The sequence below is a fragment of the Thunnus thynnus genome, chromosome 19 (assembly GCF_963924715.1).
Source record: "Thunnus thynnus chromosome 19, fThuThy2.1, whole genome shotgun sequence".
Lineage (NCBI taxonomy): Eukaryota > Metazoa > Chordata > Actinopteri > Scombriformes > Scombridae > Thunnus > Thunnus thynnus.
This window is the reverse complement of record NC_089535.1, coordinates 26,188,068-26,212,950: the sequence shown is the minus strand read 5'-3', so window position 1 is coordinate 26,212,950 and position 24,883 is coordinate 26,188,068. Positions and strand designations below refer to the sequence as shown.

The following is a 24,883-nucleotide window of genomic DNA, read 5'->3' as shown; positions in this document are numbered from 1 at the left end:
ACAATGGGTGTTGTTTTTAAACTGCTCACATTTCTTTTAAATGGTACCAGTTATTCTAGATGCCTTTCCTTCTTCCTTTTAAACTCATTTTGAAAGAATAAAGCCAAAGAGGAACCAGGAAATATATGTAGCACACACACACACACACACACACACACACACACACACACACACACACACACACACAAATTACCAGAAGCAAAGAAAATATGTGAAAGTAAAAGTGTTTATATGTAAATTTGAGGACCAGGTTTCAATGACATTTGGAGAAAAGTTTGGCCATGAGCCAAAAGAACACATGCTTTAACTTTTAGTGTTCATTTGGAAATTTAAAAAAAATACATAATAAGTATAAAAATGTACAAAAATGTAAGATTTTCTCACAAACTACTGCACTTGAATGACAAAACTCTGGCACGTATCCCAGTATGTCTATCATATGTACTTTACTACTGTCTACTATTATTTTACTACTATAAAACAAATATTATAATAATTTTACAGATTGAACACAGTTTTTTGGTTTCATTTTTGGCTCAAACACCCAACACTAAAATTCACTGCACCGACAGTGTGGTTCCATTGTGTCTGTGGTTGAGGGGATGGGGGTTTCCCATTAATGTTGCCTCAGTCAGTGTTCTTAGAGCACCGTCTAGTGGCCAATAGAGGAGCTGCAGCTGAGTACTCAGGTGCTGATTGGTCACTGCTGGTAATGATAATACAGCCAAGAGCTAACAGCTAGCTGTGTAACCTCATCAGTTTTTAAAGACGAATGATAATAACACTAACATGATTCAGGAATAAATGTATCATTTTTTCCTGTAATTCCCCTATAAATATTATTAATTTCTCTTTTATTACCAAAATAAAAATTGTTTTTCCGTACTAATTTTATACTTTTATGGTAGCATATCATTCATATTCATCAATTATGAAATATATTATTTACTTTCTTGCAGTTATGAGATACTAAGTCATAACGATGTGAAACAAATTTTGGTCAATGCAATCTATTAGCTGACAATGCAAATTGTAGAAGCAAAGCGAGAAGAGCTAATAATAGTCATATAATAGTATTCAAATTTTTGCAAAGCACATTTACAAGTCAACATAAATTGTATTTAACCATTTTAATTATATGTACCTGTATTAATACATAAATAAAAATATTGGTTAACTTAAGTACTGTTAAAAACATTGTTTATTAGTGTATTTAATGTTTTACGGGCTGATTATGACATGTTCACTTCAACTTTATGTACGGCACACTTAAGTATACTAATTGAAAGTATGCTATTTAAAAATATACTTTTAGATACATTTAAGAATATTTTTCTAAACTGTTCATTCCTGCATTACATTAACTTGAGTACAACTTTATAAAACTGACTTGTTCTCTACTTTTGTAAAACACCCACACTAAATGATTAAAAGGAAAAGCAAATGTTTGGAACAAAGATGTAAAACACCCAACCTGAAGAAAAACCCTCCGACAACCATCTGTTTGAATCAGGTTTTATTTAAGTGCAGCTTGAGTTGAGAAGTTTTTTCAGAAGACACAGCGGAACAACCAGATGAGAATCAGAGCCTACACATCATAGTTCTAAACCACCGATGACGACCATCTGATGGACAGACCGCTGCCCACGTTTTTGTATCCATCTTTGATTTCCTGAGCCAACTCTTTTTCCTTTTATGAAAGAAGTTACATATTCCAGAATACATGAAAAGTGCACAAAAGCGGCATTGTTGTTTTTGTGATTGGAGTTTGATCCAAACATTGACAGAAATAAGCTTTAGCCAGCCGCCTCGAGAGTTAGAATGATGGTCATACAGTACAGTGAAGAGAGTATCTGTGTGGCAGCGCTGTTTTAATCATGATACAGAGCAGAACATGTTGAAACTTGTGCTTGTGTGATTTGTCGATACAACTTTGGCACTGCATTTTTTTTTTTTACTATAATCATGACTATGATCTTTTAAAAGCTAATGACGAGAAGAAATGCCAATTACTGGGAAAAAAACAAACAAATATTGAAGTAGTGGTATATATTTAATGTGGCTGCCAGACAGTGTAGCAAGATTTTTTTTCATTCAACTTATTTATTTTTGTTTAATTGTATGTTCTATAATTTTCCATGTGTTAACTATATTTCTAGGGTATTGTCTACCAATTCCTATGGACAATTTGAATATAATAAACAATACACTGGGAAAAAAAGAGACTTTTAATTTAAGGTGGAAAAGGTTATTGAACAGCATGTAAGACCACATTTGAGACATTCTTATATTTTTCATAACAGGATACTGCAGTGTTTTTATTACTGGTTAGATTATTAAGAGCACGAGCAGAGGTGGAAATGATCAGATTTAGTTTTGAAGCGACAGAACGAGTGAGTGGGACAGGAGCTGAGCTTCAGAATTGAAGTCTATTACAGTAAATGAAGCTGCGAAAGGTAGCAATATTGAATTAAGGGTTATATGATTTCATATTGTAGTTTTCTATTTCTTTTATTTTGAAATATATGATGGCTCAAAGAGCGCTGCCACATGTCAGGTCCAGATGTGCTGATAGCATGGGTGTGTGTTCAGGGTCGGCAGCGCTGGATGAATCTTGGGTACAGGCAGACGTCTCTGATGTGATGTCTGTTCAGCAGCCAGGTGAGGAAACGCTCCAGACCCAGACCGTAACCACCGTGAGGGCATGTGCCGTATTTCCTCTGAAACACACACAAACACACACACAGAGCCGCCTGTTAATACACACCACTACACAAACACAGCAACACATCAAGGCCAAGTTCTCATCCATGAATCCACAGGTCAGCAGGGTCTCTTCGACGTCCCGCTGTTAAAGATTCAAACATTGTCTGCATCTTTTTTCAATTTTTCATATTTTCATTTCAACACCTCACTCAGGCAACTTGTACAGCTCATCTCTATATCATCATCTGTACATCGCGACATATGTCATTCTTAAAAAGGAGATGAAAAAGAAGACTTGCTGGTCTGTTACCTGGTCAGTATACCAGTAGTACGGGGTTGAGTCAATTCCCTCTCTCTTGTAACCATCCAGCAGCTCCTCAGCGTCCCAGATACGCATTGAGCCTCCGACGATCTCACCGACATTTGGCATCAGCACGTCGACCTGCAGACACACACACACACACACACACACCAGCCGAGGTCGGTCAGTTAGCCTCACACTCACACACCAAGGCAGCGAGTTAATGTCAGTCAGTTATTCAGATAACAACCTCAGGGCTTCCTGCACGGCTTTTAAGTGATAATCCATCCAAAATACATGGCCGCACTCCACTAAGCCAATAATATACCTTCTGATTTTGTGGCCAAAGTTGAACTAGATTCAAGTTTGATCTTTGAGGTTCGTACCGACTCGGTGAGGCGTTTGTCCTCGGGGCAGCGCTGCATGTAGAAGGATTTGATCTCAGCGGGGAAACGACACAGCAGGATGGTCTCGTTGATGGTGTCGGTCATCAGCCTCTCCGGAGCCTCAGGAATGTCCTGAGACAACAAGAAACCAGAAAAAAAAATATATGTAAAAACAGAATTAACTATCAAACTGAGGACAATAATTAAAAGGGGAGTTCATGGATTAAAAAAAATAAAAACATAAAACCAATTTTATAGGTTGAGCAATAAAGATTTGGGGAGCTTGCAGACGTCCTCTCCTTCTCCATTGTAAATGCTCCTTTAAATTGGATGCAATCTGGACCGGACAGCATATTCAATGGAGGTGAACTGTGGGCTGCCGGTTCAGTAAGGAGTCGAGAGCTCTGGAGAACGTGTGTTTTTAGATATTCTGATGGATGTGTCTCGTTCAGTCGTCACCTCTCCAAACTCGTAGAAGGTGCCGTCCTCCTTCTTGATGTTGTGCGCTTTGAGCCACTCGATGGCATCGGTGTAGTTCATCCTCTTGAATGGCCTCTTGGGAGGTTTGAAGGTCTGGAAAAATACATTAAAAAGAAAATATTAACTATCAAATATAAAATATCTACTCCTAGTGAAGATCATGTAATCAAAGGCTTCAGAATAGATACACAACGGACCATGAGAAGAGATGGTTTAATCAACTGCTGTTTCCACGGTCAAGAATGAACTTAAAAGCTTGCGTTTATCAATCATTAAAAAAAAAAAATGTAAAGACACCCAGACACACCAAACTGTCTGTTCTGTGAAACAAATCAAGTGTGACGTACGGGGTTGATGTCATACAGCAGCTCAGCGGCGGGAGATTTGAGCACTCTGTCCACCACGTCACACACCAGGTCCTCCAGTCTGTTCAGCAGATCATCAAAACTAATGAAGGGACACTCGGCCTCGATGTGAGTGTACCTGAACACAGACAATTAATTCATTAGACATCAATAAATAATTATCAGAATGTGGGAGGGTTACATGTTCAGGTTTCAGGAGATAAAGGGGGGGGGCAGTGTAGAGCTGTCTCAACCAGCAGCGGAATCTGCCTCCATCTTTAATAAGAAAATTATAATAGATTTGGCCAAACATTACTGTACTACTTGTAATTTAATATGCTGCTAAACCTTTTCATATATTAAACCCCAATTTCCCCCAATATTTAGAAATTTTCTAAATGTCGGTATGATACATGTGTAGCGAATGAACCCGCCCGCAACGGTCAAAAGGGAAATTTCCTTTTGTCGCTCTGTGCTACAAGCACATCAATGTATCACTTATTAATCTGAATCAGGTCAAGATTAAGTGAGGAGAAAGTTTATGATCATAGTAAGGTCACAAGATTATAAAGACATAAAAGCTAAGATGCAGTAAAATACATTGATGTTGCCAGATCGTATTATATTTCTCTATCACTGCTTCCCGCACTGTTCTTTACAAAGCAGGTGAAAATATCACTTTCCTGATGTTTTGATTCAGTACTTGTTGGATTTTTACTCACACAGGATTTATTACACTTACAGTAATGAGCACAGTTGTAGTCAAATCGAGGAAAATGTTTAACATTTTTTCACTTCACCTAGTTCGCGCTCCACCGCGGGTGTGTGTGTGTGTGTGTGTGTGTGTGTGTGTGTGTTGCACTGCTTCAGTATAGAACACTGTGTGTAAAACAATGTCCTAAGTGCATATTCAGGTCATTGCCGTCCACACTGAAACACAGTGATCACCTCCAACCACTAATTATATAGTGTAGTAAAACCTGATGGGTGCCTCTAAACATGATTACCAGTCCCACCAGTTTACCCAGAGCATAGCTGACCCGATTGACAACTACGTCTGTTCTGTCCTCTGTAAAGTTTTGTAGTGATGTACTGACAGTGGTGTGTGTGCTAATCCCATTAATTACAATATTAAACAACATTTGGACCTGATCAAACTAACAGTTATAGAACAGTTCCAATATTTTATTTGCCAGTGATCCACACAAAGTCATGCTAGCTTCTAGCATCTTCGCCACTGTCATCAGATTCAGGTTGGGTACGTTTAAAAAAAAAAAAAAAAAACGCAGATATTTTGGCCTGAATTTCCTTAATATCACACTATTAAATAAGAAGAATTTTCCTCTGGGTTTAACTATATTTGTCAACTTTCACTGATGCCTGAAGTGAGGTTTCTCTGCTGCTTCTCTGCTAGTTAAACCACACTGGGACATCACAAGAGCTAAAAACCTAAGAGTAGAATAGCATGCTCACTCAGACAGGTGCCTGCGGGTGCGGGACTGCTCAGCCCGGTACGACTGTGCAATGCTGAAGGTGTCACCCAGTGCAGGTATGCAGGTCTCCAGGTAAAGCTGGGAGGACTGCGTCAGGTATGCCTGTTCCCCAAAGTAGTTGAGGTTAAACAGCGTGGAGCCGCCCTCCACCTGAGTCTGCACCAGGGTCGGAGGAGTGATCTACATCCGGAAAAAAACAAACAAAAAAAACCCCAAAAAGCTGGGTTAGAGGGCCTGTGAGGACAACATTGTGTGTGTCTGCAATCAGATTCAACCTTTGGGTTCTATAGTTGGTAAAATACTTACCCTCAACTCTAACGAATCTTCTTATCTAATCTCTTATCCCTCCTAATGATTTGCAGGCTTTAAGTCGGCTATCTTTACTTTCACTTTCAAATTAAACTTCATCAGCTCTCAACTTTTGATGCAAGGACACCATTGGCTGATAAGTTACAGGAAACACTTCCTTCTGCCGGACATTGATAGCATTCCGCCGGAAAACAGGGTGTGGATTCTATTGTGAAGCTTACAGAACGTTTGTTGTGGTATTAAACCCAACTTCCTGTTACCACGCTATCAACTGCGACCGAAATCCTGAGAATTAATAACTAACTTTTACCTAGATATGTTCTATAAGGGATTTAGCTTTTATAAGCAGATCTGGTCATAGGTTCAGGTTTGATATTTACTATTGTTTACTCTTTCAAAGACATCAGATGAGACGATAAGCTCAAGACTACAAACATAGATGAGCTTAGCGTATCCAACATGGAACCAAACCCCAACAACGACTTTTTTTCCCTTTCTCTCTAAAGTTAAAAACAATATTCACAATAAATCTGCAAATCACTGAGGGCTGAAAGTGCTTCACCTCATAGTATCCACGGGCGAAGAGGTGGTCTCTGAAGCACTGCGTCACAGTGGATCGCACTCTGAGGATCTTGGAGACGTTCTCTCCTCTGATCATCATGTGTCGGTTGTTCAGCTGGACGTCGACGTCGGACTCTTCGTTCACCAGGTTGTCGGCGCCGCCTGCTGGAGCTAAGCCAACCAGCTCCCAGAAGTCACAGTTCAGCTCGTGGCCTCCGGGCGCCTGCGAGAGGAAGACGAGAACATGTGCTGTTAGATCCATTAACGGGTTGCTGTCCAATTTCTGCTGTAATATTGTTTCTTAAATGTGGAGCAAAGATGAAACTTTGTTTCTGTGATCACGTTAGAAGATTAGAGAAACCTGATTTCTCCAGCTAAGTTTCTGCAGGAGAACACAGATTTCTTGGTCATGTATACGTGTAACCAAGTTTCTAATCAGCTCTCCACAGACTGTATAAAAATATGGACGCGGTTACCGTGACGTCACCCGTTGCTTGGCGTCAGCCGCTCCAGCCGTCGCCAGTACGTGACTCTGCCTAACTCCCAGCCAATCAAAAACAGGCAAAGAGGCGGGCCGAATGGCTGAAACAAGCCACCTAGCGGCTGGCGGACCTGTCACTCAAAGCAGCCATGTCCTTCATTATGCATAACTTTACGGCTTCATAAAATATAAACGGGTGAGTTATAAAAAAATTCACCCCCGTACAGTTGTTATGAAAGGGGAAATCAACATGGAGGTCTATGGGGATTGACTCGCTTTTGGAGCCTCAAGTGGCCATTCATGGAACTGCAGTTCTTGGCACTTCCGCATCGGCTTCATTTTTTCAGCCCCGGAGGTTGCCGCTTGATGTCATTAAATTCAAAGATTTATAAAATTCTAACACATTTATTTGCCATATAATAACTTGTATCACTAAAATACATCATATAAATCGTTAGCCGTGGTTCAAATAACATCATTTAAGTGAGAAATTATTTCTGAGCTGCTGCATGTATACATGGATTTTACAATAAGCAGGTTACTTCAATGTCTGTAAACATGTCTGATTTCTTGGAGGAACTTGGTTTCTTGTTTGCATGTACATGTACCGCAGGTGTGTTTACCTGTTTTCCCTCAGGAACCTCAGTAACAGTCCCGTACAGACCTACGGTACTCTCCGTGGACAACACCATGCCATTGTAGCACTGGCACTGAGGACAAGAACAAGAAAAGAAGTCAGTGGTACTGTACGTAGCATCGGAAAGAATGCGACCGTTACATTTGTCTTTGTATGATCGACAATTTCAACTTCAACAGATGTGATTCCCTCTTGTAGCTGTACATCACTCAGATATTCCGTTTCACTGGACAATATGTCACAGTACAGAAGCTGAAGACGCTAACTTCCGTTTCACTGGGACTTAAAGTGCTCCACACTCAACTCATGAGTGGAATACACAACAAAAACTGAATTGCTTTTCCTGTCAGTACTTCAGAATAAAATTACTCAGAAGCTTTGAGTTGTTTTATAAAATTAAAAAAAACTGAAAATTTAAAACTTATTTATACCTTCACATATATACACTTAGAGCTGCAACTATTAGTCAATTAGTTGCCAACTATTTAATTAATCACCATGATCGATTAATAACTTAATTTTTTTGTAAGAAAAAAAAATGCCAACGTGCTCTGATTCCAGCTTCTCAAATGTTAAAATATTCTGGTTTATTTCTATGATAGGACACTGAGTATCTTTGGATTATGGTCAAAACAAGACATTTGAACCTTAACCTTAACCACAGGAGACAGTGATGGACATTTTTCACCATTTTCTGGACCAAGCAACTAATCGATTAATCAAGAAAACAGATTAATCGATGATGAAAATAACAGTTAGTTGCAGGCCTAGTTCTCACAGCTTAATTTTTATATAGCATGACTAGAGACTAAAAATAACAGCACAGCAATAGTTGTAACAGTCAGATTAATGATAAAGTTATAAAACTGTACCAGTTTATCAGACAGGACACACTGGAGGAAACCAGTTCCATCTCTCAAAACAAGGAACATCAGATTCTTCCCTGCAGACAGAAAATATATAGTGTTCAAAAATAAGAGTTAACATTTCTGTGGATAAAAAAAAAATAATTAAGTTTTATTTTTCCGTATCAGACTCCTCACCCTGTCTTCTGAGGCGATGAACCCATCCGAACACTTTGACTCTCTGACCTCTCTTTGATGCCAGTTCATGGATTTTAACCTGTATGAACACAGTCAACACTTCACATCAGTCAGACAAACCCACCCTTGTAATAAAGATGCCCTTCGGAGCTTCTTACAGCTCAAAACTGTCTCCATTCCTACGCTAAGCCATACAAAGCTATGAAAAGTTTTATTGGTTATTTGAAGAAACATGCAATGAGTGTGTCAAGACTACTTTGCTGGTAGAAACAATGAAAGATGTGAGAGACAGACCGGTTTAGGTTCAGGCAGGCTGAGGTCCTTCTCAATGATGATCTTCTTGGCTTCTTCCAGGTTCTTCTCTCTCCTCTCGATGTCCTCTGCCTGCACAACAAACATGGAGCAAACATTTTAAAAAAACACTACAACTGCCCTCTTTGTCATACAGACTTATGAAACTGAGCTGAACTAGAACATACTGTAAAATTCAAACATCCTGGAGTGAGTTTTGATGACTCAAGAAAAACAGACAGTGAGACACACACACCTCCCTTTTGTCCTTGGAATCAGTCTTCATCTGCTCGCGGTTAAAGGCCTTCTTTGTGTTCTTCATCTGCGTCTTAGAGATCACTGCCCAACGCTGATGAAGAGAAAGACGAGCAAATACGAAGAGACAAAAGACAAATCAGGTGAATTCATGTTATATGAAGACAAAATGTTAACCAGGTTCTGACCTGACAGAGTGTCTGTTTTTTCTCGGGCATCCAGAGTCAAGTCATCGTTTTTTTTTATTTATCAGTCAACGTTTTCTACTGTATCGAGCACCCGATTCTGCAGGTTTGTACTGCAGCAGCTGACCACTGTGAGATGATAAACTAATAAGTGAAAACAGATCCTGAAGCTTGACGAGCTAATTTCCTGCGTATAAAGGAATGAAATATGATGAATATGAAAGTAAAAAAGATTTTAACTAACCTCTCCTTCGTTCGGTGAGTCTACATAGATGGTGGGGAACGGCTCCTTCCCAGCGAACACCAGAGCCTGTAAAGATTTGATCGTAAACACAAGACAGACATTTCAGTGCGACTGGATCAACCAATGGAGCAAATATCAATTATATCCCTGCTACTATTTCAACTACTAACAATGAGTCCTGTAGCGCAAAACATTTTGAACAAGATATGCTTGAATATGATTAAAGTAAAACAACAGAGGTACTTTAAGCAACATGACCGCTCACCTTGAGGGCAGTTTTGAAGGGTTTCTGCTGCGAGCCGTCTCCATCCTGGTCGCTGCCACATTTCTCCGAAACATAGAGCTCACCTGAGAAACAGAAGCTCAGTGAGATGCAGCAATCCCTCCCAGCATGTACAAAATATGTGTGGGAACCCTGGATTTTGAGTATTTACTATTGATACGTTTGATAAGTTACTAAGTAATGTTCGTGAAAAACTACCGTTTCCAGCTAGGTCCGTCATGATATCTACTTTTGTTGGACGATATATTGTCCTAGAATAAGTTCCCAGGCTAACTGTTAGCTGCTAGTTGTTATTATATATTTTATAACTCAGTGTAAATATTAAATATAGATTCAGGAATCAGCGTGGTGATTAAAAACAGGAAGACAGATTATTTGCCTCCCATAGATAGACACACAATAAATTACGCTGTTTATTCTGTCATCCTGTTAGCGACATTCTTATGTAAAGACAATGGGCAATACCGAGGTCAGCAAAACAATTGAGGTCATGTCCGTATATCGTACGATAAATCAATAACGTAATTATCAGGACAGACCGATTTCCAACTGTTTTAGAAAATTATTGAGCCTTTTCAAAATATTTGTGAGCCGTTTTCAAAAAGATTCACGCCTCCAGTAGCAACCAATGGGTTTGGTGCTGAGTGTCATCGACAGTGTTAAGAAACTGCCTTGATCAGAGTAGTCAATGATTTACTAATTATTGTTGATTTTTAATTTAAAATCAAGACTGAAAACCTACCTTTAGTCACTTCATTACAGCCTATGCTAGACCTTAGTCAGTTTTTTACCATCCCTTTAACATCACTGGTTGGAAGTTTTTAAATGCGGTTGTTTGATTTTAATTATTTTATTTGCTTGCTGTATATTTTGTCCTATGTATTATTTCTAATTGTAAAGTGTATTGGGACCATACTGCATGGTGATTCGGCATTTTAAATAAAATTGATTGACTGATTGATTGATTGAAGAGACAGACTAACACATTGTTGGTTTTGGTAGAAAACGGTTCCCGTAAGGTCACTCTTGATGGGCATAGTGGCAAGACAAGTGAAAGTAAAAGTCCAGAAATTTCCATTTCTCCATTTGAGTGTGGTTTTGAACTCTGTTTTGCCTACTGAAGTGCTTTCTCATCATCATCTGCAGTGTGACCGGACTAGACATAGATAGACATAAATATAGCTTAACTTAACATCAATGTGGTGTTGGCGATGACACCCACAGGTTTCAGCAGGGAACGCTTGAAGGTGAAAGTTTGAGTTTACTGCTCATTACCATTTCTGTCTGCTGTTGGAGCCAAAAACTCCACATTTTTTCAAAGTGCCAAAAGGTTACACCGGTCAATCAAGGCAAACACACCCAAAAACATAAACTACACATTCAAAACTATGTAGACAGGTAGTGTGGCGTATTTTACCATTACTTTATGGAGCTGGCTTTGTGCACTGGGGCGTTGTTGAACTGAGGCAGGAAAGGACCTTCCCAAAACAATTTCCACAAAGCACACTGTTATCTAACATATTATTGTATGCCTTAGCATTAGAATCTCCAAATCCCATCTGAAAAACCCTACAGGGAGTATTTTTTTTCCACCCAGTTATCCAGCAAAGGCTGAAAAATGTTTGCTTGGGGTGAAACTAATGTTTAAAATCAACATTTCCACATACTCACTATTTATCAGAAATTCTGGATCTAAACACTGGTTTCCTCCTAGGAAAACCAAATCAGTGAGGAATAAGCAAAAGTACGTAGGCAAAGATGCCCACAATTTTTGGTCATAGAGTGTACCCCTCTTTAAATCTTAAGATCTTTGTAAAGACATCATTAAATCACCACCAATATTAGCAGAAACTTTAATAATTGCTGGACTATCTTGACCTTACATATGTGTCCACATTAAACAAAAGTGAAACCACCTTCTGCTTATATAACATTGATTGATTACAGGGTGTGGCCCTGCTGCCTATTTTATATGGTCAGTTTCTGAATAAACACTGAAATCAGAAAACATTTGTTTCATACACCAATGAAACTGAATGACATAGCCCCTTAACTGACAGCTGTCATAGCTAAATATAAGCCTACAGTTCTCTTCTCATGGCTCACATTTTTATTTTTGACTTTCATTCAAAGTCACACATAAGTTTAGTGGCTGTCTAAACCTGCTCCGTATATGAATGGATATCAACATTTTCGCAGACTCCACTGTGCTCTTCTTCTTTGCTGTGCTAGTTATGGCAGGCACACTTTGAAGAAATATTGGATGTAACCACTGGTTTCTTCCTAAGAAAACATTATTCTAGGAAGACTGTAAATGTCTGTGGGAGTGCAAACATACATTTCAGTTAACAATCTGCTGCTGATAATCTGTAAGTATGTAAGCAAACGTGTCCACATATTTTTGGCCATAGAGTGTATCCCTCTGTAAATCTTAAGGTCTTTGTAAAGACACCACAAAATCACCAATATTAGCAGAAACTTTAATAATAGCTACTGAATCAAAGTTAATTTGTTTTGCATTTTTGTTCATTGCAGTCAGAGTTTTAGGGAGGCAGCACCTATCAGACATTTGAAAAACTGAAGCTCGTCGCATTTCAGCTTTAAGTTGGAAAAACGCCCCTTAGCTGTAATATAATCAAAATATACCCCGGCCAGTCGTTAGATATTGATTAAATATACCCAATTGGTGTCTCTGGGTGGATCCAGACTACTTTGATCTTACACATGGGGCCAAGTCGAGAGACGAAAGTGAAACCACTTTCCGCTTTTCCTAACGGATGACAAATGATAGAAATCTCGGTTACAGGATGTGACCGTGCTGCCTATTTGACGTGATCTGTTTCTCTAAAAACACTAAAATCATAAAACGAGGTCGGTTTCATAGACCGGGTTCACTGAATGACGCAGCCCTTCGACTGACAGCTGTCGAAGATAAATCTTAGCCTACAGTTCTCTTTTCATGGCTCACATTTTTACTTTTGACTTTCATTCAAAGTCGCACGTAAATTTAGTGCCTGTCTAAATCTGCTCCAAATGAATGGATATCTACCCAGCGTCACAACCCAGTGTTAGCTCGCATGCTAACATCGTCCCTGCAACTGATGCAATATGCGAGACACACATGTCTTTGGGAGCTAACGTTACAGCTAGCTGAGCTAAAGCTAGCTGGCTTTAATTCATTTCTTCCTTACCAACTGAGACTTGTTCCACACCTTTAGTTATATCCGTCGCCATTATCAGTCCAGGTGCCGCTGCGCAGGGTAGACTTGAGACTTTGATTCAAACCTAGGTATTAAACCCAAGATGCGTCTGCCGGTGCTGTATATTTGGACTCGGACACGCAGACTTGCATCAGCCCTTTTTCAATGATCTGGACGTGAACACCGTGAACCGCATAAGAGGAGGCGGTGACTCGCATGGTAGATCACCAGCGCTGATTGGCTGGTATGGAAACGTCACTTCCTCAAGAGCGAATCCCATTGGTTCTTCTTTTTCTTACTTGGTGGCGGTTGGCGTGCAAAATATCGCATTACCGCCATCTACTGGATTAATCTAAAATCTCCAAATGAAATAATGATAACCACTTCCCACCCATTTCCCACTCTGCTGTAATTTCTCTAGCTATATTTCTGGTGTTTGTTGAGCTTTTCTCAACAGCTGCCTCACACCCTCTCCAGAAACTCCCACAACACCCAGAAATCTCCTTTCAATTTTCTCTCTTCTCTTTAAATCTCCTTGCATCAACTCTGTGAGAGACTCCATCAACAACACTTTTTATTGGTGCTTTCTTGCTGAGCGGAAAACATGTTCAACCCAGTCGCCAGAGGAAAACGTTGGCATTGAACGTTGCTGCAAACCTAAGAAACATTGAACATGCCGATGATTGAGCCGATGTCTCACTAAAAAAAGCCGGTTTTCTCGCCAGAAAAACGGCTGCAAAAGTCGTGACGTCTCGATAAGAACACCCGCTTTTGTCGGTTGAAACGGAAAGCGGACATTGGTTTCGGTTTCGAGGTGGTCAAACTTACTAGCCATCCACCTGCCCCTCTTCCTCCTAGTAGGAAAGTGAGCTCATATAGATTGCATGTGAATTACGTCACATTAGAAATGTTGAGATGATACGTATTTTGGAAATGTTGATAATAATACGTTTTGTTGAAATGTTGACATAATACGTTTTATTGACATTTTCATATGATACGTATTGTTGAAATGTTAATATGCTACTTTTTGTGGAAATGTTGATATGATACGTATTGTTGAAACGTTAATATGCTACGTATTTCACGTGTTGAAACGTAGATATTCAACGTTTCTGTGGATTGCAGAAACATACAATGCCAACGTTTTATCCTGGCGACCAGGCTGACATGCTACTGGGTACATATCCATCCCAGAAGCCAACATCAAGATATTCAAGGCTTTTTCCATCTGTGTCTTTGACATACATTCAACGACTATCAAGTTTAACTTTGCTTAATCCATCTTGCCACAGTGTGCTTTTCTGACAAAGCTCCACATCCAGCACTTTCTTTCAAACCCCGAATCCTCATTCCAACCATATAGGTTTCTTTTTCATGTTCATTCTCACTATGACTCGATGAATCAACTTTCTGTTTCTTTTTCTTCCCTGAGGCTCTCACCTTCCATTTCCCATGTTCATTCTCCATTTTGCAACTCCATCCCTCCATATCCAAATCCCATTGGTTTTCTTCCATGACAGTAAAAACATGGGTATGCCCCAGTCAATTAAAAAAAATGCTCAATCAAATCAATTGGCACTTCAGACAAATCTGTTTTTAAGCTAAACAACAAAAAAAAGGAATGTGGAAGTGAGGTGTTACAAATGCAGAAATGTATTGTTTCATTATCTGTTGAAGTGAATGATTATATTTTATTCAAACAGACAGAACTGTAGATTACTAGGAATGACTCCTCTTCACTCCTTTATCTTTTGAATTTATGTAGGCCTACTTCTTTCAAAAGAGACTTGCAAAACATATTCAGTTTTACACTGATACACGACACACAAACACTAAAAATACAGTGCTGGCAAAAAACCTTTGTATAAAATGCAAATGATAACCTCAATCCAAGGAAAAACATTTGGATCAGTGTTTATTCAACTGTTGAGCAATGAACAGTAATATACAATATATAAATGTCATATATATTATATGTAGGCATGTCACATCCTGAGGGAAAACTATTAGAGTAACACATGAAATGGTAATGAAATTATTCAAATTCAGACTCCACTTTTTGATTTTCTGGTTCTCATTACATTACATTGTATCTCATATCATATATATTCTTTTCTTTTCCAAATAATTAGTTTGTGACAATTTATTCTCCCTTACATTGGGTATACTATGTAATATATTAAAATAGTTGTATAGTGTAAGGTTATGTATTGTTGTATAGTGTATACTGTATTATTTAATAAGATGCATACCATTTGATGTTTTAGATACATTCAGAATTATCATGCTTACATTGTAAACCCTGCACAACATGCTTTGACAATCAAAATGATTTGAATTTAGTAATAATATGTAGCACTTATAGTACATATTAAGTGAGTAAATATAGCAGCAGCAAAGTAGTATAGAGCTATGGACTTGAATCAGAGTTATGAGGACTTGGTCTCTTCCATTGTGAGACTGAACTTCAGATCTGAAAACAAAAAGTCAGTAATTTGTCAGCAGCAGGTGAGATAGTTAGAGGCCTGTGACCATGTCACATACCTAAAAGTATTAGTCTGAAAGAGATGAAAACATAACTCAGTCAGTGGTGGTCTAACCCATTGAGGGACCCTAAACAGGATTTGATAATGACTTTAAACAATTTATAAAATGAACCTCGCTCAAAAAAGGTCATTTTCATGGAAACTGCAAATGGTGAATTAAAAAAAAAACCCAACAAGTTTAAGATACTTCCTCTGCTTTGATGCCAAAACATTCTATATCACCTACCATACTCAGTTTTGTCATAGCAGCCCCAAACCTGAAAATTTGGTGTAGCATTCATGAAATTTGTTCTTTAATGCAAAGTGTGTTACACTGACCCTCAAAATTTACAACATTTCATTTTACAGGTAAAGAAACAAAGAGATATTTTGGTAAGAGTTTAGCTGTTTTCAGTTTAGCAATTGTTGATTTCCAGAGGATTTTCTTCAAAGAACTGCTCACTTTTATTTCTTCATATTTCAACTACAGTTGGAAATTTGCATATATTAATAACATATTTATATAATTTCATATATGTTGAAGTCTGTGCTTGTCTGTAGACAAATTTACATTTTTGCATGCCCAGCTGACCTGTGCTGCATAGACTGAAGAACTCCGTAGGTCACCTTATCAATTAAAATGAATTGGAATTAATTAATAGTACTAATGACAGTAGTTCTTTCTGGGACAATAATGTACAATAATGATTTACTTTATTACATCTTTATGAACACATTTACAAAGTAACAGGATCAAACTCAACATATGATCAGCTTTTCAGTTGTGATGAAGAGAAGACTTACAGTATGGTGCTGATCCATTAAGTCACATGCAGAAAAATGGCAACAGAAAATATTACAGGAACTATACAAATGTATATCAGACAACAGAAAAACAATTTTATTCATACAACATGTTTTAGGTTAAATGGTGAAACCAAAATTGTTACAACAGGCAAGTGTTATTTCAAAGAAATCTATATGATCATATCAATTGGGATCAAATTATTTTCCAACAAATACCCAATAATCCAACAAAGTCAGACAAGTCAGTTTTCATATTGTATTTATCCTTGCCAGTTCTAAATATATGATTTTTAATCCCGTACTGCTTTCCTTCAAATAACAGAGGCCTCACAATCCTTGGATCCACATGGATTTAAAACAAGACTTAACGTACCTAATTTTTAACTTCCTTCATCATTATCCCTGACATGTTTTTCAGGTTATCTACTTGTATTTTTCAGTTCTGTTGATTCCTGTGCAACTGTTTACCAAGTATAACAAGTTTTAGTCTAAAGAGTAATTAATAAAACAAGAAAAAGAAAAAAGATGAAAACTCTTAAATCATCATGAGCAATGATTGACACCATGGCTGAAAAGAGAAAGATCACTACATATAGAATGTCTAAATAAGTTGTCGTATGTGTGGTGGTTTGTCTCTGTAGCTTTTAAACTTTGATACGGGTCTGTGATGTCTATGTATCTGTGATACAGATTTCAGCTGAGGCTCTATCACCATACAAACCGAGTCCAGGACAGAGCGGCTGAGTGAATGTGGTCTGGACTCTGTGGAGGAGAGTCATGGTTTCAGAGACGCTGTAGAAGGACAGAAGACCTGCTCTGTGATCCAGGTACACTCCTACTCTGGATGACTGAGGGCCTGAGATGGAAGTTCTGATTTTGTTATGTCTGAATTCATAACTATCATCTGAACATTGTATTGCCCAAGAATGATCATTTTGTCCAAATATACTTTCATATCCTGTTCTGCTAATATTCTTGTATGCAACTGCTACAAAAACTTGTCCATGACTCTTCACCTCCCAGTAACAACGTCCAGTCAGACTTTCTCTACACAAAACCTGAAACCAGTCAGTGAATCTGTCTGGGTGAAACAGAGTCAAAGATAAGGGACCGTTATAGTGCCTCAAAGATACTGTTCTTATATCATCGACACTTAAGCATCTGTGTGTAGTGTTTCGATCCAGGGTGATTTCACATGAATACTTCAGGAATTCTGCTCTGGTTCTGGGCTCTGGCTGTGGCAGTAAAGCATCCACTTCAATCTCTGTGAGTGAGATCTTGGTCCATCTCTCACTAAGAATGCCCTCTAGTTTATCTCTGACCTCTGAGACAGCTGCTGTCATGACCTCAGTGTACCTCAGAGGACGGATATTGATGCTGGCTGAGTCTGTAGATTCACTAAGACGTGCCAGCAAGGTGTAAATGCGTAGAAACTGAGTGTGATCCTCTGTGTGTGACAGCTGCTTCAACTCCATGTATTTCCTCCTCAGCTCAGCGATCTCTTGCTCCAGCTCAACCTGAAGCTTGTTGACATGAGTCACTTCAGTTTTCAGACGAGATCTGATCTGCTGCTTCACATCTGTGCAGATCTTCTCACTGTCTCTCACGGCTTTATCAGCAGAGCAATTGATATTCTCCACCTCCTGCTGAAGCATCTTCACGACTTTCTCTCTGTCATGGATTCTCTGCTGGATTTTTTTCTGACTCACCCCAAGCTCTCTTTGCTTCTCAGTCATCTCTGCTGCAGCAGAAACTGTGTCATGGCCTTTATGTTCATCCATTGAGCACAGATAACAGATACATTTTTGATCAGTGCGGCAGAAAATCTTCATCACCTCATTGTGACGAGAGCAGATGTTCTCCTGAAGCTTCTTGGAGGGGTCGACCAGCTTGTGTTTTGCAAAGGCAGGAGATTCAAAGTGAGGCTGGAGGTGTTGCTCACAGTAAGAGACCAGACACTGCAGACAGGACTTGAGAGCTTTCAGTTTTCTCCCAGTACAGACATCACATGTCATGTCTTCAGGTCCGGCATAGCAGTGATCAGGTGGAGCAGCTTGGAGTCTTGTCTTCTTCAGCTCCTCCACTAAATCTGCTAACATGGTGTTTTTCACCAGGACAGGCCTCGGTCTGAAAATTTGTCTGCACTGAGGACAGCTGCAGATTTCCATCTGATTCTCTTCATCCCAGTAGCTTTTAATACAGTTCATACAGTAGCTGTGTCCACAGGGAATAGTCACTGGATCCTTCAGTAGATCCAAACAGATCGAACAGCAGAGTTTTTCCTGGTCCATTTTTTGATGCGCCATTTTACCTCTCAGAGACAGTGATAAATGTTGCCCTCTGATCCAAACTAAAACTCAGTTAATTCATATACGCTTGCTGATCTGCAGTGTATGGGGCTTGCCAGCTCTTGCACATAGCAGCATGTTGGTTACACCCATCTGTACAGTGCCAGATCTGTGGAGGCGGAAGTAAGCAAGCAACACGTGGTCTAGCTTTGTTTGAGAGCAGGAAGAAGAGGGAGGGGTTATCAGGGTTTGACTCCTTCTAGGGAGAGGAGCGATTTCAACAAGGCAGTGTGTGTTTTTAGCCATCGCATAGTTTACTACATGCAATGAAGGGTACAGGACAAAAATGGACAAGGTCGATGTAAAAACAGGTTTTGCTTACAATACACATTTGAAATCAACCCTACAAAGATGGACTCTTTTTTTGTGTCATACAGTGTTGCACCGGTGAACTGGCATTTTCCTGGGATGGGCTCAGATTATTTGTGGTGCAGGAGACACTGTTCAATGTTCTAAATAATCATGATTCAGACAAATCTGTTCCATTCATCAATAATTCATCACTATAGAAAAGTGAACAGTGTCTCATGCAGAAAATGTGTGTCCTGTTCATTGGCAGAGCTCCTTTTATCTTCCAGGATTCATTACTGTTAACTAAACAGAAAGGTTTAATTTTTATAGTAATGATAGTATAGTAATGATATGACATATTTTGAGTTGATGACAGATTTTAGCAAAGCATATTTTGATGACAGCCATATTGATCTTGAGACCATCATCAGTAGAGACAGCAGTCATGAGGCGGCCGATGAGGGTGACCGTGAAGATAGTTCCAATGAAGAAGAGGAAAGTGCCCATCCGTGATCCGTGACAAACAGCAAGGAATTTAGGGAATCAATGTCTCCCTTATCAGGGCCCATATGTACAATGTACTCCTGGTGACCTATAAAACCTATAAAATTATTCAATGGGTTCTGTGCTGTCTAAAACATGCAACTGATTATTCTGTGGTGCCCCTCTTGTGGGCCCAAGTGCTTACATCATTATAGAGAAAAGCTACTAGCCTACAGATGTGACAATACAGCACACGCCAGAAAGTCAATCACTGTTTTACACATCCACACAGACCTGAGCAGACGTCTAATTATCCAGAGTAAGTGAGAAGATCCGTGTCAGTTTGTTTAGAACTATATCACAGTCTAACATTAATGTGTTCTGAATGACCACTTGAATACATGTAGCTCAGCTCTCAGGTCACTGCTTTTGCAGCAGCACCGCCTGCTGTCCAAATTTAATGACTACCAGTTGAAGTAAAACGTCCCCTACATCACTTCAAAATGATGCATCAGACATCCTCCATGTTCACTGGTGTGCGTGAGTTGTCGCTGACCACTTACAGAGGCTGTGGCCAAAATCACATTTATTTTTAGATAAATGAAATAGTTTTACCAACAGAACACCATTACTCTATACATTTGCACATACAGCATTTATAATACTTTTCTTGAAAAAAAAAAAAAAGCTTTATTCATTGACTTTGTTCACATGTGCAGTCATATCCATATTCACACATATCAGCCTGTTAAAGCAGTATGTTAACACTGTGGAGGAAAACTTCAAAATTGACAGGAATAAAATCTTCATATGATCAACTTTTCAGCTGTAATTAAAGGAATGTTTGCACTGCAGCTCCATTAAGGCCCATGAAGAGAAACAGAGACAGCAGAAATATTACAACAACTATACAAATAAACAACAAGCAGGAGACCTACATTGACCAAAGAGCAGGTTATAGCTTACATAACAAAAATGAAATTAAGATTGGTAAAAAGTCTGGTTATTTGCCTATACAATATATTCATGCTAAATATTGTACATGAAAAGCACTGAAATTCCTTTTTGCTGCTATTACCTTTAGTAATCAAAGGTCACTCTTCAGTTTGCTGAAAAACATTGTTCCTTATTATTATCTCACTGCACAGATTAAAAAGGTAATTCCTAAAATGATAAGTGTTTTTTAAATCATCATTACATTATTACATCATTTATTTCCATCATTTATTTATTCATTTTACATCACATTTTATTTACATCATTACATTATTTTTGTTATCCATTTGTATTTTGTTTGTTTTAGCCATTATTGAAAATTTATATTATTTCCCCTTATTTTGTTCATTTTGTTTTGTTTCCTGTGCAACTTTCACTCCTTTTACAAAAAAAAACAACAAAATGAAAAAATATTAACAAAATGTCAGCAACATACAAGCAAACCTGAAGTTGTCATGAGAAGTGATAGCTACCGTGGCTAAAAAGACAGAGACTAAATTGCCACACTGCATCAATAGAAAATCAGAAACAGAAGTGGTAGTCATGCCTACACTATTGTGCAGGAGATCTCTTGAAACTATAGCACAAAAACAACACTGCGAAGAGAGTTAAACAATGAAAATGGGAACAAAACCCACTCTAAAAGTAAAAAGAGAATCTCACCCATCGCCTGTTCAATAATAATTCTTGTCTACTCAAACTCACACAACTCAACTGTGGCATCATAAACAAGCTTTAACCCAGCATAGAGCGGCTGAGTGAATGTGGTCTGGACTCTGTGGAGGAGAGTCATGGTGTCAGAGACGCTGTAGAAGGACAGAATACCTGCTCTTTGATCCAGGTACACTCCTACTCTGGAGGGCCGACAGACAATATAAGCGTTTCTTTTGTCATGTCTCAATGTATATTTTTTGTTGACACAATGTAATGCCCAAGACTTGTCATTTTGTCCAAATTCACTTTCTTCTTGTGTTCTTCTAATATTATTGTATGTGACTGCGATTGAAACTTCTTCTCCGCTCCACTCAACCTCCCAGTAACAACGTTCACTCAGACTCTCTCTACTCAGGACCTGTAGCTTCTGAAAAGCAGATGTTTCTGGCTGATTAACAAATGACTTTATTACCCAACCCACTGCAGTTGATAATGTTAGTTCCTTTACTGTTACTTTTCTGTTCCCTTCAGATAATATCAACTCTGTGTTTGCTGTGCTTGGATCCATCGTGATCTGTTGTGAATATTGTAGGAATTCACCTCTGGTTCTGAACTCTGACTGTGGCAGTAAAACATCCACTTCAATCTCTGTTGATGAGATCTTGGTCCATACCTCACTAAGAATGCCCTCTAGCTTATCTCTGACCCCAGACACAGCCGCAGCCACATTCTCAAAGTAGCTCAGAGGACGGTTATGGATTCTGGGTGAGTCTGTAGATTTACTGATTTGTGACAGTGAGGCGTACTTTTGGAGAAACTGAGTGTGATCTCCTGTGTGTGAGAGCTGCACCAGTTCAGCATCTTTCCTCCTCAGATCAGTGATCTCCTGCTGCAGCTTCTTCTGAAGCTCTTTGGCCCGACTCACTTCAGTTCTCTGCTGGGATCTGATCTGCTGCTTCACATCAGAGCTTCTTTTCTCAATCAGACGGATCAACTCATTGAAGATATTCTCGCTGTCCCTCACTGCTTGATCAGCAGAATTATTGATGGTCTCCACCTCCTGCTGAAGCATCTTCACATCTTTTTCTCTGTCCTGGATTCTCTTCTTGATTTTTTGCTGACTAGCCTTTAACTCTTTCTGCTTCTCATTCCTCCCTGCTGCAGCAGAAACTGTGTCATGGCCTTTATGTTCATCCATTGAGCACAGATAACAGATACATTTTTGATCAGTGCGGCAGAAAATCTTCATAATTTTACCATGATGAGAGCAGATGTTCTCATGAAGCGTCTTGGAGGGGTCGACCAGCTTGTGTTTTTCAAAGGCAGGAGATTCATAGTGAGGCTGGAGGTGTTGCTCACAGTAAGAGACCAGACACTGCAGACAGGACTTGAGAGCTTTCAGTTTTCTCCCAGTGCAGAAATCACAGGCAACATCTTCAGGTCCGGCATAGCAGTGATCAGGTGGAGCAGCTTGGAGTCCTGTCTTCTTCAGCTCCTCCACCAACTCTGCTAACATGGTGTTTTTCACCAGGACAGGCCTCGGTCTGAAGGTGTTTCTGCACTGAGGACAGCTGCAGATTTTCTTCTGATCGTCTCCATCCCAGTAGCTTTTAATACAGTTCATGCAGTAGTTGTGTCCACAGGGAATAGTCACTGGGTCCTTTAGTAAATCCAAACAGATCGAACAGCAGAGTTTTTCTTGGTCCATTCTTTGCTGCGCCATTTCACCTCAGGCAGTGAGACAGTGAGTGCCAAATAGTTTCACTTCGCGATAAATGATCCAAACCAACCAAATCTCAGTTCCTTTGCTCCATTTTCACTTGCTGATCTGTAGTGAATGGGGATCATCAGTTATGGCACTCCACAGCATGTCGGTTATACACATCTGTACACTGGTAGATCTGCGATTGGGGCAGGAAGCAGGAAACAACTCAACTGAACGGGACTGGCTGAACTTGACAGCAGGAAACAGAGGGAGGGTGTTTACATTTGGTTTCCTCCCAGGAAGAGGAGTGGTTTCTGCAAAACAAGGTTTTTCAGCCCCACTAACAAGATAAAGTGAGGAGTGTGAGACATAAAACTAAATGAGCATTTATGTAGACTACAGCAATGCATTTTTTAAAATTTTCCTTTTATTTGTTGTTATACTTGTTGAGCTTAAAATTTCATTTTCAAGAACGACTTGGCCAGGAGGGCAGCACTGAATCATTGTTGTAAAATAAAATATAAACAACATAAACAGGTTAAGACAACTGTCACACACTAGGTATGCCACGGTGAGGACATTTTCCCACCGACTAATAAACACGTAACAACACCGATGTTGACATTTTACAAAATAAGATATTCGTCAATGATGCTCATCCGTAGAGCGCTTACTTTGATCTTTAACATTAGATTTTTAGTGTGGATCTTCCCCTTATATGAGAGTTAGTGACAGCGGGCTTCAGGCTGTTGCCAGCGGGTCGTCCTCCGCATACAGCCGGGTTGCGGCATATACAGACGGGGATGAGCTAGAGGACGACCGCCGCTTAGAACCGCCTGCCATCCGGAGACAGACAAACTGAGAGCAGGCTGAGCAAGCAGAGAGCGGGAGAGTTGCTGCCGAAAACAAGCACCGGGAACCGGAGGGACATGAGAGCAGCTACTCGTAACGGCTTGTTACGTTACGTTTGTTACGTTACAGCAGCAGGATGGAGAACAGACGTCTCATTCTGCTACTTTCTGCTGCTGCTGATGCTGCTGCACATCGTCCGACTAAGTATTGATAACACGCTTGATACTTTACAAATTGGAGTTTTTTTATATGATGAACGTGGGCGCTGATACGCGAAAATGACATCAATGGGTTTGTTTCTATATAAAAAGCAAACCTACGGTATGGGCGTTGGGCAAGTAATGTAATCGGTATATGTCCCCACACTGTGTAACACCGGTGACACCGACCACCGCGGCTGTCATATATAGGCCTATGTATCAAACCCAACTCCTGACAGGAAGTTGGATCAGCCAAACTCAAATTATACTGGAAGCTGTAAGCCAGAGAGGCCTGCAGAGCTGGCGTGCACATGTCCAAAATCTTAAATAGGCTGGGATATATACGTAAGCAAAGGTGTGCTAGTATTATATAGAGGCATTAGCATTATTGGTTTTGTATGATTTTGGTTTTTAAGACAATATGTCTGTTTCAAACTTGGTTGATGTGTGTCCATGTCTGCTCCTCTGCAACCTGCAGTTACCTAAAGCACTTTTCACTAAATCCCATCTGCAGAGATGGGTATGTTTATCCTCACAGATACACATTTGACTGAGATGTAAAGGCTCAGTCCCAAAACAGGCCAAGGTTAAAAACTACTTAGGCAGGCAGAATAAGAAGACAAAGCCTGAAACAAAACAGCAGAACACAATTTGGAAGTAATTGAGGCTAGAGGGAAAATATGGAAGTACCTTATGCATTTCAGCAGTTGCTCAGTCTCTGATGTTTTGTCCTTTAACTTCCTGTCTACACCTGAAGAGGAAATGTATCACATTGTGTTTGTTTACTTTTGCTGCTTGTGATCAACTTGCACCTTCATTA

General features: G+C 39.5%; 3 protein-coding genes across 4 annotated transcripts; all 3 read right to left on the bottom strand.

The window, feature by feature from the left end:
• Window positions 1-1,501: 1,501 nt before the first annotated feature.
• On the bottom strand, window positions 1,502-13,385 carry nars1 (asparaginyl-tRNA synthetase 1). 2 transcript variants are annotated; one of them, XM_067575078.1, is made up of 15 exons: window positions 13,191-13,385; window positions 9,982-10,064; window positions 9,717-9,782; window positions 9,289-9,381; window positions 9,036-9,125; window positions 8,742-8,820; window positions 8,571-8,641; window positions 7,685-7,771; window positions 6,582-6,803; window positions 5,691-5,890; window positions 4,221-4,356; window positions 3,853-3,966; window positions 3,394-3,525; window positions 3,017-3,148; window positions 1,502-2,720 (listed from the first exon to the last, which is right to left on the bottom strand). In XM_067575078.1, the coding sequence occupies exons 1-15, from the start codon at window positions 13,231-13,233 to the stop codon at window positions 2,589-2,591; spliced, it is 1,680 nt and encodes a 559-aa protein (XP_067431179.1). In that variant the 5' UTR covers window positions 13,234-13,385; the 3' UTR covers window positions 1,502-2,588. The 2 variants fall into 2 exon arrangements, with proteins under 2 accessions (XP_067431179.1, XP_067431180.1); XM_067575079.1 differs by having other exon boundaries at window positions 13,212-13,385.
• Window positions 13,386-16,424: 3,039 nt separating this feature from the next.
• On the bottom strand, window positions 16,425-20,094 carry LOC137171229 (E3 ubiquitin/ISG15 ligase TRIM25-like). Its single transcript, XM_067575080.1, has one exon. The coding sequence runs from the start codon at window positions 18,838-18,840 to the stop codon at window positions 17,206-17,208; it is 1,635 nt and encodes a 544-aa protein (XP_067431181.1). The 5' UTR covers window positions 18,841-20,094; the 3' UTR covers window positions 16,425-17,205.
• A 237-nt stretch (window positions 20,095-20,331) lies between these two features.
• LOC137171227 (tripartite motif-containing protein 16-like) lies at window positions 20,332-23,327 on the bottom strand. Its single transcript, XM_067575077.1, has one exon. It carries the CDS (start codon window positions 23,027-23,029, stop codon window positions 21,344-21,346), a length of 1,686 nt encoding a protein of 561 aa, XP_067431178.1. The 5' UTR covers window positions 23,030-23,327; the 3' UTR covers window positions 20,332-21,343.
• Window positions 23,328-24,883: the final 1,556 nt, after the last annotated feature.

Excerpts from the sequence above, each read along its gene's own strand:
- nars1 (XM_067575078.1), bottom strand. The coding sequence starts at position 13,233 with ATGGCGACGGATATAACTAAAGGTGTGGAACAAGTCTCAGTTG. Across the intron at positions 9,382-9,716 it reads ACTCACCGAACGAAGGAGAG|CGTTGGGCAGTGATCTCTAA; the intron begins GTTAGTTAAAAT and ends TCTCTTCATCAG. Across the intron at positions 7,772-8,570 it reads GTGTCCTGTCTGATAAACTG|TGCCAGTGCTACAATGGCAT; the intron begins GTACAGTTTTAT and ends TCTTGTCCTCAG.
- LOC137171229 (XM_067575080.1), bottom strand. The coding sequence starts at position 18,840 with ATGGCGCATCAAAAAATGGACCAGGAAAAACTCTGCTGTTCGATCTGT.
- LOC137171227 (XM_067575077.1), bottom strand. The coding sequence starts at position 23,029 with ATGGCGCAGCAAAGAATGGACCAAGAAAAACTCTGCTGTTCGATCTGT.